Source organism: Engystomops pustulosus, chromosome 4 (genome assembly GCF_040894005.1).
Source record: "Engystomops pustulosus chromosome 4, aEngPut4.maternal, whole genome shotgun sequence".
Lineage (NCBI taxonomy): Eukaryota > Metazoa > Chordata > Amphibia > Anura > Leptodactylidae > Engystomops > Engystomops pustulosus.
The window spans coordinates 184,370,452-184,382,962 of NC_092414.1; the positions used below are offsets into that span (position 1 = coordinate 184,370,452).

A 12,511-nucleotide genomic window follows, 5' to 3' on the forward strand; every position below is an offset into this window, starting at 1 on the left:
CCCACCATACTCCAATCCTGGTCTCCGCCCCGACACGACCATAGTGGTGAGTGAGTTGGAGAATCTCCAAAATCGGGAGTGAGGGGGAGATTCATATGGTTTCTCCACCAGAAAACTGCCCCAATGTAAACGTAATGTGAAAGCATCCTTAGGCCAGGGTCACACATCCCACTAGTGTTGCGTTCATAACGAGACACTAGCACACAAGGGACAAGCCTCGGTTCGATCGCATATGCGTTTGCATATTATTTAAATTGAAGACACCGGGTCCTGGTTATCGATCGCATGGGTTTCCCTGGAAACACATATGCAATCGAGCCTAGGCCTGCCCCTTCTGCACTAGCATTTCGTTATGAACGCAACACTAGTTGGACTTGTGACCGCAGCCTAAGGGTGATGCCTCGTGTCATGTTTTTGGACCGTTTTAAAGCATGCGTTTTCAGTCCGTTTAAAAACGCATTTGTTTTACAAACGCATCCGTTTTTGACCGTTTACCATGTGTTTGGCTGCTTACAACTTGTTTATCTTTTAAGTCTAAGATGGACAAAAACGGATACGTTTTAAAAACGCATGCGTTTTTAAACGGACAGATTATGTGTGGCATCCCCCTAAATGTTGGATATAAATCACCTGATAAATCCACTTTCTGTCTATGGCATACCACAGATACCTGCATTAGAAATGGGTCATTCGCGAACAGTGAACCCCGCCCCTAATCGGCTTACCACGCCCACTTTAACTCAATTATTTTGGGTTAAAAGTGGTGTGGAGGGGGTGACTGACTGGACTCAGACTCCCTATTATATATTTAATAGGGAGCTGTTAAGGAGTCAGAAGAGCCGGCTCTTCTTAGTGAGCGGAGCCTAATGATCCAGAAGAGCCGAACTTCCCATCACTAACCTGTATGTCAGCCGAAAAGTCCCTATATCAGGTGTTATCTCACTGGTGACACAAGTATGTCCTGGAGCTCAACAATGAAGGGTAAAGTACAGCGCCGCAGAGTGTGGTGGAGCTATATAAAAAAATTATAAATAATAATTAATCACTATATCAGGTATATCATTATTTATTTTGTATATTAATTACTTATTAGAAAATAAACAATGATTATATCATGGATAATTAATAAATGCAATTATATATATTAATATTGTTATTATTTATATATATATATATTTTTTTAGATTAATATTATTGTTTTATATATTAATGATATATATTTAAAATAATTATACTTTTTTTATAAATTATTATAAATGTAATCATTATAAGAAAGAAACGGACGGGAATGTAAGTGTTATAGCCTCTTTAGCCACTAGAGGCGCTCCCAGCCTGTACGCTCATAGACTTTTCTTGTATGTCACATTGCACTTGTCATACCGGAACCACACATGTGTTTAGCTTCCTGCCGGAACCTTTGTATTGCGCACTTGTAGTCCGGGGGAAGGGTTAGGGTGAGCGCAGTGTCTGGAAGCTTCCAGGCTGTGTATCCGGTGTGGGGAGAAGATGGGTCGCAGCCGGAGCCGGTCCCCGGATAGGAGGAGAGGTGAGAGCTCGGTGCTATATACTGTAATGCAGGGGGACTCTTACTATCTCCGGGTGTTACTGTGTCGCCATGGCGGTGCAGTGACTATTCTCATTCTCCTGTGCACTCCATATGGAAGATGGGGGTTATGTCTCTCTATAGTATCAGACACCTATGGCGCTTCCCTGCATCACGGCAGGAGGTGAGGTGTTCACGTAATCTGCACAGGGAGCAGGGCCCGGGGTGCGCCATCGGGGTGTGTGCCTTATGGAGCATCACCAGTGTATGGATCCGCAGGGGTCTTGGGCGCATCCGCATGGGGGTGACTGAATGGACAGGAGCTCCCTGTTATACATTTAAATGGGAACTATCACCAGAAGGCCATTTTTAGCTGATGACAGCTTCCCCCAGATACAGCTGTATGTTATATCGTTATTGAAATAATCGATCTCGGATAGAGGGGGGTTTGGGTGCATTTTAAATCCTAACGTCTGCTCCGGGATGCCTCGGCCCCGTTGCTCCTTCAGCCATTTGCACATCCTCGATCTCTTCACCTCCTTTCTGCTGATGTCGGCTCACAGCAGCGGCGGGCTATTTTAGCGCTTGCGTGGTGAGTCCTCCGGCATGTGTAGTGAGGTGTTCTCAGTGCTACGTCCTTCAGCCGTGTTGCTAAGCAGGGAGGCGTTGGCGGTAAGCAACACCCTATACAAGGGCTCCCTCGCAAGAATAGGTTGCTGTTGCAGTGATCCGGCGTCAGGGGGAAGGATCAGAAGAGAGAGAGAATGTGGGAGTGGCTGAATGATCCAACTCACTAAAAAGAGCCAGACTTCCATCACTAGTTCCTGGAATCCCATATACAGTGAATGGATGAGCTTGGATCCATGCTCCACCTGCCACCACTGGCTCCCCATACTAATGATTGGTGGGGACCAGAGGTCACACTAACATTTTTCCAGAAGGGTAATAATACTCCTCTCACCACTTTTGGAGGAGTAATTTCAGTCGAGGAGGAGTATGATATTTTCAGTAATACAAATGTGTAACTCCTAGTCGTATATAGTGTTAATAGACTATTGTTCCATATGTTTCTACTCTGTAATGTCTTTTTTTTTAACCGTATATGTCTCCTTTGATTTGTAAAGCGCTACGGAATCTAATCGCGCTATTTAAATAAAGATTATTATTGACGTCTATTTATACAAGAAAATTGTTACAACTCCTTTTTTTTTTTTTTTTACTTGAGTAAATCGGCCTCTACAAGCGTCGTAGAGGCGCTATCGCGATCTCTGGTGGAGGCTCCTCCAAAGATACATAAATAGGGGATAAATATTAAAGTTGGTTCAATCCTTTTAAGAATGAAGGGGCCAAAGTGCACGGGAAGCTAAGAAGTAGATGTATTCCTAGGGACGTTCAATTCTTGGGTGTATTAGGGTCAAGGGTGTCTTAAATAAAATCATGAAGTGAATTGGTGATACATCCTCCCCACTTCTTGCGAGAGTGTCTCTTCTCTGGGCTGTGTTTTTATGCTGATCTGATGACCTTTTTCACATCTGCATTTGTTAATATCTTGTCTCTATAAATAGTGGATTGAGTGTGGATGGAGTCTGTGTGGCATTTGTCTGATTGACTTGTGTGGGGGAGTCTAGAATGGAATGAGTGCATGTTGCACGTGATTAGCCGACCTGCATGTAACCCTATTGATTTGAATGTCCTCAGTCAGACCTGGTATACACTTATCTTCTGAAGATTTGGGCTTTCGAGCCTTCAAGTAGACACCTTCCACTTTCTGTAATAAAACGTTAACTTAATAAATGTTTCCTACAGAACGCAGACGTTCCAGATCCGCTTCTAGAGAACGTGAGAGGAGAAGAAGAGAGCGATCTAGGTCACGGGAGAGACGGAGAAGCCGGTCACGCTCTCCACATAGACGCCGCTCCAGGTATTGAGATTATTTATCGCACTCTAATTACCAGTATTTTTTTTTTTTTTTTTTCTTAACCACAGACCTTGTATTATGATTAAAGATGAGCGGACCTAAACTTTGGGGGGCGGCATCTCTGCTTAACCCAGACATGTTGCTTGATGGGCTGATCTAGCAACTAGAGTGGCTACACCTGCCCAATCACAGCCATGTCTAGTTGCTAGGGGCATAAAGGGCAGTCTTTTTTAAATTTGCCCAAGACTACTTTCAGCTGCATGAAAGTCTTGAAGATCATTTTCCTACATCTTACAATCTAATTATTGTAATATATAAAGAAAAATATTCCCCATCAAGTGGCTGGACTGATCATACCTGTGTCATAATGAAGCAGAACTAGACATCAGTAGCGGGCAGCAATACCTCAGTGGTAGTATCATACATGTTATTACATAAAGCTTAGCTGATTTTGAGGTATATGAGGGCTTTGATATCCCTGTTTTTTTGGTTATCAGGTCTCCCCGCAGACACAGGTCCTCCTCCCTCTCACCTGGAAGGCTTAAGGAGAGGCGCGATGATGACAAGAAAGATGGAAAAGCAGTCAAAGAGCGGCAGATTGCAGGTAAACGCGCACTAGAGAAATATTAATTAAAAAATCCTTAAGTAAAGGTCTCTATCAGTTTAGGATGAGTTCTAAAAAACCAAAATTCCTGAAAATAGTGGGGGTAGAAAAACTCTGCACAAACATCTATGATAACAGTACATGTGTCTTACAATTCTTTCCTCTCCTTGATTAGGGGGAAGTGCTGTCTGTCTATAGGGACGGATCATTCTCTTCCTACTGCATGAAAAGGCCATTCTTCTGGTAATATTTTGTTTTCTATCTTTCCATTTTTTTTCTGCAGCGGAGGATCTTGAAGGAAAGACGGAAGAGGAGATTGAGATGATGAAGTTGATGGGTTTCAGTACTTTTGACACCACCAAGGTAATAACTGCACATTTTAGTTTGTCCTTTACTTTATTGAAGATAGGCCAATGTTTTGTGGTCTTTTCTTAAGAGTTCAAGCGTACGGCAGGACCCCGGCTGCAGGGAAATTCTCCCATCTAGGAAACGCTAGGCTTACATATTATTCTTAAATGGGTTGATCCAGGTTTATAAGTTATCCCATATCCATAGAATAGGGGGCTCAAAGTGGTTGGTGAGGGTCCCAGTTCTTCCACCCTTTCCCCCTCTTTGATCATGAGAAGAGACTCCTGCAATAGATTGGAGATCCTGTTCTCGCCTCTTCATTCACTATGTAAGTCATAACAGGATCACAGCGGTTCCGATCACCTTGTTATCCCCTGTCCTTTGGACATTGCCATTAAATGTTTTGGGACATTACTAGATAAGATGCAGTAAAACAATGCCAACTTTTTGTGTGGTGGAAGAACGACTGATCCTAGATAACTAGAATGGGGGTCCTATTCCACTATGTGGGCCTCCTAATTACAGTAGAAAACTTGAGTTCAATGACTAAATTGAATGACCGTGTGTATTCTCAACCTGCCTCTTACATATTGGGGAAAGAATCAGTAGGAGTCTCGGCAGTTAGATCCCCACATATCTGTATGTTATCCATATGAGGATACACGTTTGTTCAGCCTGTTCCATGATCTGCTACTTCCTGTCACATTAGGCCTGATATTTTCCGTGTCCTCCATATTGTCAAATTATTTCCTGACCGTTTATTTTCTGTTTTTCAGGGGAAGAAAGTAGATGGATCTGTTAATGCATATGCCATAAATGTGTCTCAGAAAAGAAAGTACAGGTAAGCCCACCACCTTATAAAAATAATAATTATAATAATAAAAATTACCCCATTATGTTAGTTTCAGTTTTGGGCCTGTGCTGGAACAGCAGTTCTGGAGAGGTAATCACGGGACTCCAATGAGAGGTAATATCCCTTGTCCAATGAGGCTACTCATTGGATGTAGCGGGTCCTACAGGCCAGGTATCAGAGCAAAGTGGGAACCGGAGTCAGGTAAGTAAGTGTGCATGGGAATGCAGCTGTAGAGAGCTTGGTTTTTGCAGGACAGGTTGTGTTTGTTTTTTTCCTTAGGCCTGTTATTCCTCCTGCTGGTAACCTTTTTTATGTTTCACAACAATAGCAGCCTTCAGAGGTTGCATTAACACTTATGTCTATGGCGCCTGTACTGGCAGTTTTACTCCTTCATAAAAGTCTTCTCTGAAACCGCATAGGCTTCGTAGGCTAGTAGCTGGGGAGCATTGAGGACAGCATCACTCTGCTGAGCTTTTGGTGCAGATCCTGACATCTCCCTTCATACAGGCACTGGTGCGAGGAAACTGAGGAGCTGTGGTGTGGAGGCTACAGGACCCGCTCTGAACATTAAGTATGGCCAATCAGAGGCTGTATCTGCTCCTCCCCCGCATACTACAGTCAGGTTAAGGAGATTGAGCTACCAAACACACACTCAACTTTGATACAGCCCAGAGTCATATGTATGCAAATACAATTCTGACCACATGAGATCAACCAGGGACTGGGGATAGGTGCTGTATGTTACTGTGATCAATCTCTAAGGAGCTGCTGGTCAGGAAGGACTATGAAAATACACATAAGCTTCAACTTTGAGTTCAGGCGATTAATGAGGGCACATTTTTCTGTGCAAAAGCTCTGACCGGATAAGCCAGACACAAGAGTGGCCACACAATCTGAGGACGGCAAGTGCTGAAAACTAGTGAGTAGTAACATCAGTGACAGATCTGTAAGAGCTGGTTAGGCAGGGGTGGTATGGATGAGGACTTCATTGATGTCACTGTAACAGTTAATTCAGTGCCAGCTCTGCAGTCTGGCCGGCAGATGGCAAGTCCTTACATCATAATTTGGCATAATGCAAGACTCGCCTTCTGTTTAATGTATGCAGTCCATGGGATTTGGCCGACACTCGCGCCCATTTCCACGTGCAGCACTCTATGTGTGCAATCGACATGAGGGCAGCCAATCAGGAGCCTGTAATCTGGTCGCATAATTTGCGGCCAGATCGCGACCCCCCATACCCTTTTGTCTCCTTGGCACAATGCTGTGAGCCCACCAGTTGCATGTCTTATGGAGGGAAGCCCATCGACCCTCCTTCTCCCGATCCTGTGCTCGCCCCGGCCTTCTGAATGAGGCCTAAGGGCTAATTTAAGAAATCCCTATCAGGGCTCATCCGTCATAAGCATAAAGAAGCACTGATGTTGTTTGATGTAAAGTTATACAATTTTCCAATCTACTTTCTGTATCGATTCCTCAGTTTCATAGAGCTCTTCTTGCTGTCATTGCTTCATTGCATACTTCCTGTTGAAACAACTCCATGGTCATGTGATGTTACACAGGTGCTCGACTCGTTACAGTAATCAGAGTTATCTGTGTGACATCACATGATCAGGGCAGATGCCTATCCACTGGAATTATACAATGAAGCTTCCTATAGAGATCTAGAAAGGCATAAGGAATTGATGCAGAAAGTATTAGAATATTGTATAACTTTTCAATACACAAACAATACTTATTGACTGAAAGTGGACAACCCCTTTAACACTCACATAACCTATAATATACATTTGAGCACTTTGTGTTTGGTTGTAGTTCATAGTTGGCCGTGCTACTTTTATCAGCCCATCTGCAGTATTAGGCATGTGACATAATACGCAGAGGACCGAGTATATTAATAAAATTTCCTGGAACATCTCTGTGGGAATTGTGGAGAACAACAGCGGAGCTGACACGGAGGCCGCCCTGAACACCCGCTTACACAATGGTAACCAGGCAACACCGCCAGGCACACGGAGCGAGAGCACATGTACAAAAGATCAGAGGAAATTGGATTCCCATCATTGTGAGCACATAAAGTACTCCCCATGGGGTTAACTTCTTGTCTATGAAGCATGGCACATGTGGATTTCTTAAATGGGTTCTTAACACTTGCTTCCCCTGTGCAGACATCCCCGTATAGAGAAAATACGCTTCCACATCATTGCTGTAGTCGAATGGAGACCCAGTAGTGTAATGGTGAAGAGTTTCAGGCAGTATTCCTTCATTACACATTAACCCCGGGTATCTGGGCTTTCTAGTGCTTTCTGCTTGTCAAAGCATTACAACACCACAACGGCCCACGGATTATCAGGGGGTCCCATGGGTCAGACCTAGACCCTTCAAAAAGTGATGGCTATGTACTCATGTCAGCCAGTTTCTTTGCAGCGCTTGATGGTTTTTGCAGATGCACTTGGGGACACATTCAAAGTTTTTTCAATTTTTCGGACTGACCTTCATTAGTTACAGAAATAATGGCCTCTCGTTTTTCTTTACTTAGCTGCTTTTTTCTAACCATGATACAAATTCTAACAGCCTACTGAGTAGGACGATCAGCTGTGTATCCACCTGACTTCTGCACAACACAACTGATGGTCCCAACCCCATTTATAAGGCAAGAAACCCCACTTATTACACCTGACAGGGCACCTGTGATGTGACAACCTTTTCTGGTGACTACCTCTTGTGTCTAATCAAGAGAATTACAAGAGTGTGCAAAGCCGTAATCAAAGCAAAAGGTGGCTACTTTAAAGAACCTAGAATATAAGACTGATTTTGTATATAATTCCACGTGTGTTAATTCATAGTTTTGGTGCCTTAAGTGTGAATCTACAATTTTATAGGCATGAAAATGCACAGTTGACATCGGGCAGGGAATCCTGGGGTTAGCTGCAGAGCAGGGACCACGTCATCGGGGAAATATCACCATGTGTCCATATATGGTTTCTACATCTCCCAGGGCTTCCCCAGACACAAGGTCTCTATTTAATACAATTACATTTTTTTGGGGGCAAATTTTTTTCTCTCCCTGTCTGCACATCTGTGAAAAAAAATGGACGTGTGAACAGACCCATAGGAAACAGTGGGTTTGTTTGCCATCTGTAAAAAAGGATAGCATACGACATCAAAAAATGCCTGCCTACATGAGCCCTAAATTATACTATTTGGTATACTATTTTATATTAACATTACCAGGACAACCTTTACAACACATATACTACACGGTCAGCACTAAAGCTTCTCCTCGCAAATCACTGGTGACCATTACTGATCACATGTGTTTCAATGGAAATGCAAATACAATCAAACTGAGCCCCGCCCCAAGACTTTTGCTTTGCATTTCTATTTGCATTGTAAACGCCCCATGTGACCGCAACCTTAACATACAGATAATACTTTTTTTTTCGGTATCGAGTATCACAATACTTTTCTGGGTATCGTATCACACTCAAAATTCTGGTATCTGGGCAACCCTACTACTGGAAGCAAACCTGTCAACAGGAATGTCATTTTAGCTGGTGACGGGTACCAGTAGCCTTTGCAATGCTATTTTGCGTTATCTGCAGTGTGTGGCAAGTCCCAAGGAGCACGGAGGAGGCAGCAGCCCATGTCTCAGTCTCCTCAATGCATTTCTCCTCTCCACTTTGTCCTGTGCATTGAGCAGGCAGGAGAGGGAGAATGCATGAGGAGACAGACTGCAGCTGGTTTTCCCTGGAACTTGTCACACACTGCTGTCAGGGAGCCAGGTAATGCGAAATAATGTGTTATAAGTACTGAAATGATTCAGAATGCTGACCAAGGAGTTTTTAAAATCAGCATAACATAGGCTATTGGATCCTGTCACCAGCTAAAAATGACATTCCTGGTGACAGGTTTGCTTGAAGCCTACATATAACCCACACCACATTCTACATTAAAAATGATATTGTCCATCTTTATGCAGCAGCCCTTTCCTTCTAATCCTGTAAATGGTATATGTGCTCACCTAGAAGTGCTTGGCCTCCAGCTTTCTAACAATTATTTTTTAGCGGTGAGAGACTAATGGTGAAATTACTGTGTTTCTTGTGTTTCTTCTCCAGACAATACATGAACAGAAAGGGAGGGTTCAACAGGCCTTTGGACTTCATTGCATGATACAAGGAAGCTCCATGTACAGTGTGTATACTGGGGGACGTCTACTGGTTGTTGTCTCCATGGCATGGACCGGCATCGCAGGAAACGTTTACTGTAGTTATACCCATGCCGCCTGCAGCACAGTCCTCACACGTAGGTGGCTTTGTTCTAGCTGTTTAAGAACTTGTGCAAGTCATGTCTAAGGATCATATAGTTTTTGTTTTTTTGTTTTCCTTTTTTTTTTATTGGTAAATGTCTGTGTTTATGATGTATAATAAAGGTGTTTGTTTTGAACCAAATGACATCCATGCCAACTTTCCCCAATCCCTCCTACCATGTCCTTCCCATCACATTATTGAAAATTGTTATAGAGAATATGAAAGATTGTATCTGGTTTAAATTCGTAGTTTATACTGTTGAAAAAAGACACTTGTCCATCAAGTTCAACCAAGGAAGGGAAGGGATTGGATGAGGAAGGGATTTGGGGGAAACAATTCTACCAATTGAACCAGTCAGATAAACTAACCCACACTAAGTCTTATTACACAACAGTACAACTATCCATATATTGTTCTTCCCCATGCCTGTAAAGCTCCTCAGTCCATAAATTGACTCGCCATCTATCATTCTTCAGCCACGCCTCCAGCTTCCTGATTGACAAGGGGTGTGCTTTCTCCCCAACTGAGTCAACTTGGCTCTGCTACATCATTTTAACCCTCTGTGTGACTCGCTGAAGAGAGATTGGCTTCCTCATGCACCCTTCTCCGGAATTCTCTTACTCCAGACATGAAGCTGACTTCTTTCTCTACCTTGCTTACCCCTTTTCTCACAAATTTCAACGAGTCACACAGCCAACGTGTTTCCTTCCTGAAGAGGGGGAATGAGCAGGATGGACATAAATATGCCAGAGAAAAGATGGGACTCACATGGGGTCACTTGCATAGATGGGGAGTCAACTTTATGAACGGACTAGAACAGAACTTTATAGACCTGGTGAGGAACCTTTTATAGGGCTTGGTCAATGTAATGTCCCTACTGAAAGTGAACTGGTCACCAGGAATGTCATTTTTAGCCAGTGACTGGTTCCAAGAGCCTTTTATCTTTATTTGACAGGTTCCCATTGAAATTAAAAAAAAAACATTTTATGCGTTTTATACACACTTGTTGCATTATAATAAGTGACGGTAAGTTCACACAGAGGAGAAAAGCTTGTGCAGAAAAGCTAAGACTGGGCATCTGGTTTCTGCCATATTTTCTTGTATCCTACATTGGGCTGTGGGTCCCATGATGGTTTTCCACAAAGATAGTGGCAAATAGAGCAGGGCACCAAAAAAAAAAAAAAAATCTTTGTTCCACTCTGCAGTGCCACCTTCAGGCTGGGATGTCTTGCACAGCCTGGTAGAGTCTGTATGTATCAAGCCAAAGGTTGCTTCTCCCCATATGACTTTCTGTTATGTAAGTAATAATCACATTACACGACTATACACAACTCTGCTCAGCTCTAAAGGATTTTATCAGCTCTGGTTGTTCAAGGTTGGAGATAAAGTTGAGCATGTGATAGAGTACATATACCTGCATGGAGATCCTACCTGTGAAACTGAGGTCATAGACTCATGTGAGGAATGTGGAAAATGAATGGTGGATGTGTTCAGATGCTGACTAGTGTGCACTGGGCTTGCTGGCAGAACCTCCAATGGACCAGGGGTACGTGCACAGGGGAGAATTTCACTTTTAATTTAAAAGAAAAAATCTGCAAAATACAATTGACACGCTATCGAATTCTACACAACAAAAACCTACAAAGATTGCCAATATTTTTAAAATTCCTCATTAAACAATATGCACTCCTATTACTGTAGTTTGCAAAAAAAAAAAACCTTAAACCGTAATCTTTATCAGTTCTGACACTAATTTAGTTTCATGTTCTCAGTGCGGGGATCCAGATGCAGTACCTGTATTCTCCTGTAGAGGTCAGTATTGTCTGTGAATCTATAACCACAAGTCAGGGAGGAACCTGTAAGGGCTTGTTCGCTCTACCTTACAGTGGACTTTCCCCTGAAAATCTATACATGGGCTGCTCTGTGTATATAGCATAACTGCAGTCATTTTGCCCCAAGTCCTATGTTTGGGTAAGATGTGGTGTTTTCTCCACCCAACCTTGTCCAATTTTATTACATTGAAACTGCATCGGTGATATTCTGGTTACGTACAAGACAGGTTCTTTGGTACTGATATTTTACAATTTTAACTCTAAAGAAAAAAAAATTATCCCTGTGACAATTGGATTTTCTAGATTTTTTTTGCTGTCATGGGAACAAGGGTTATCAATCAAACTTCATTAGACACCTTACAGCTGATCATTGCAGCCTGGGACTAAAGTAACATCCAGAGACTTCACCAGAGATCACAGTGGGCTGAGAGGTCCATGTGTAACTAGGGGTCGTCTGTAAGTCCAGTGTCCTTAAGTAGAGGACTGCCTGTACTGAGTACAGTACTCTTTATAAAGATTTATTATATTAACAAATAGACACATCTGAGTGTAGTGACTCCCTACAGAACACCTAGTACTCCCCACTACTCAGCCAAAGAAAGGAGGAGCTTGTAAAGGAATGGGCAAGAGAGCCAAGTACTGCACTCTGCATTCCCAAAGCATGACCCCTGATCCATCCAAACTCTCCTGGAACATGGACCTTTGACAGCTAGTGCTTTCTATGGGTCTTTTTCATCCTTGGAGACATATATTATTCAATAATTATGGGTGTGTTTTTTGTTTTTTTTTTTAATTTGGACCCTACTATAGAGCAAGGCCTTGTGCAGACAACCGTATATAGTATTAGCCCATAGTATACATACATATAATTCAAGTCCATGCAAATGAATTTTGTAGCTTGGGTGGGAAAGGGTTAATGACAACAGCTCTCGTATTGTAGGGCAATAAAGGGGTTAATGGGCAATAAAAACCACCTTTATAGTTTAGGGCAGGGATAGAGTTAATGGGAACATCCTTAGTGGTATAGGCAGGTGAGGGGTATGGAATCCCCTTTGTGTCCAGGGACACACAATTGTCTGATTTGAATGATACAGAAGAGGAGTGATCGC

General features: G+C 42.8%; 1 protein-coding gene across 1 annotated transcript; it reads left to right on the forward strand.

The window, feature by feature from the left end:
- The first annotated feature begins 1,390 nt into the window (after nt 1-1,390).
- On the forward strand, nt 1,391-9,702 carry SNRNP27 (small nuclear ribonucleoprotein U4/U6.U5 subunit 27). The gene is made up of 6 exons (XM_072148843.1): nt 1,391-1,546; nt 3,350-3,464; nt 3,959-4,065; nt 4,349-4,428; nt 5,190-5,254; nt 9,379-9,702. Exons 1-6 carry the CDS (start codon nt 1,507-1,509, stop codon nt 9,431-9,433), a joined length of 462 nt encoding a protein of 153 aa, XP_072004944.1. The 5' UTR covers nt 1,391-1,506; the 3' UTR covers nt 9,434-9,702.
- Nucleotides 9,703-12,511: the final 2,809 nt, after the last annotated feature.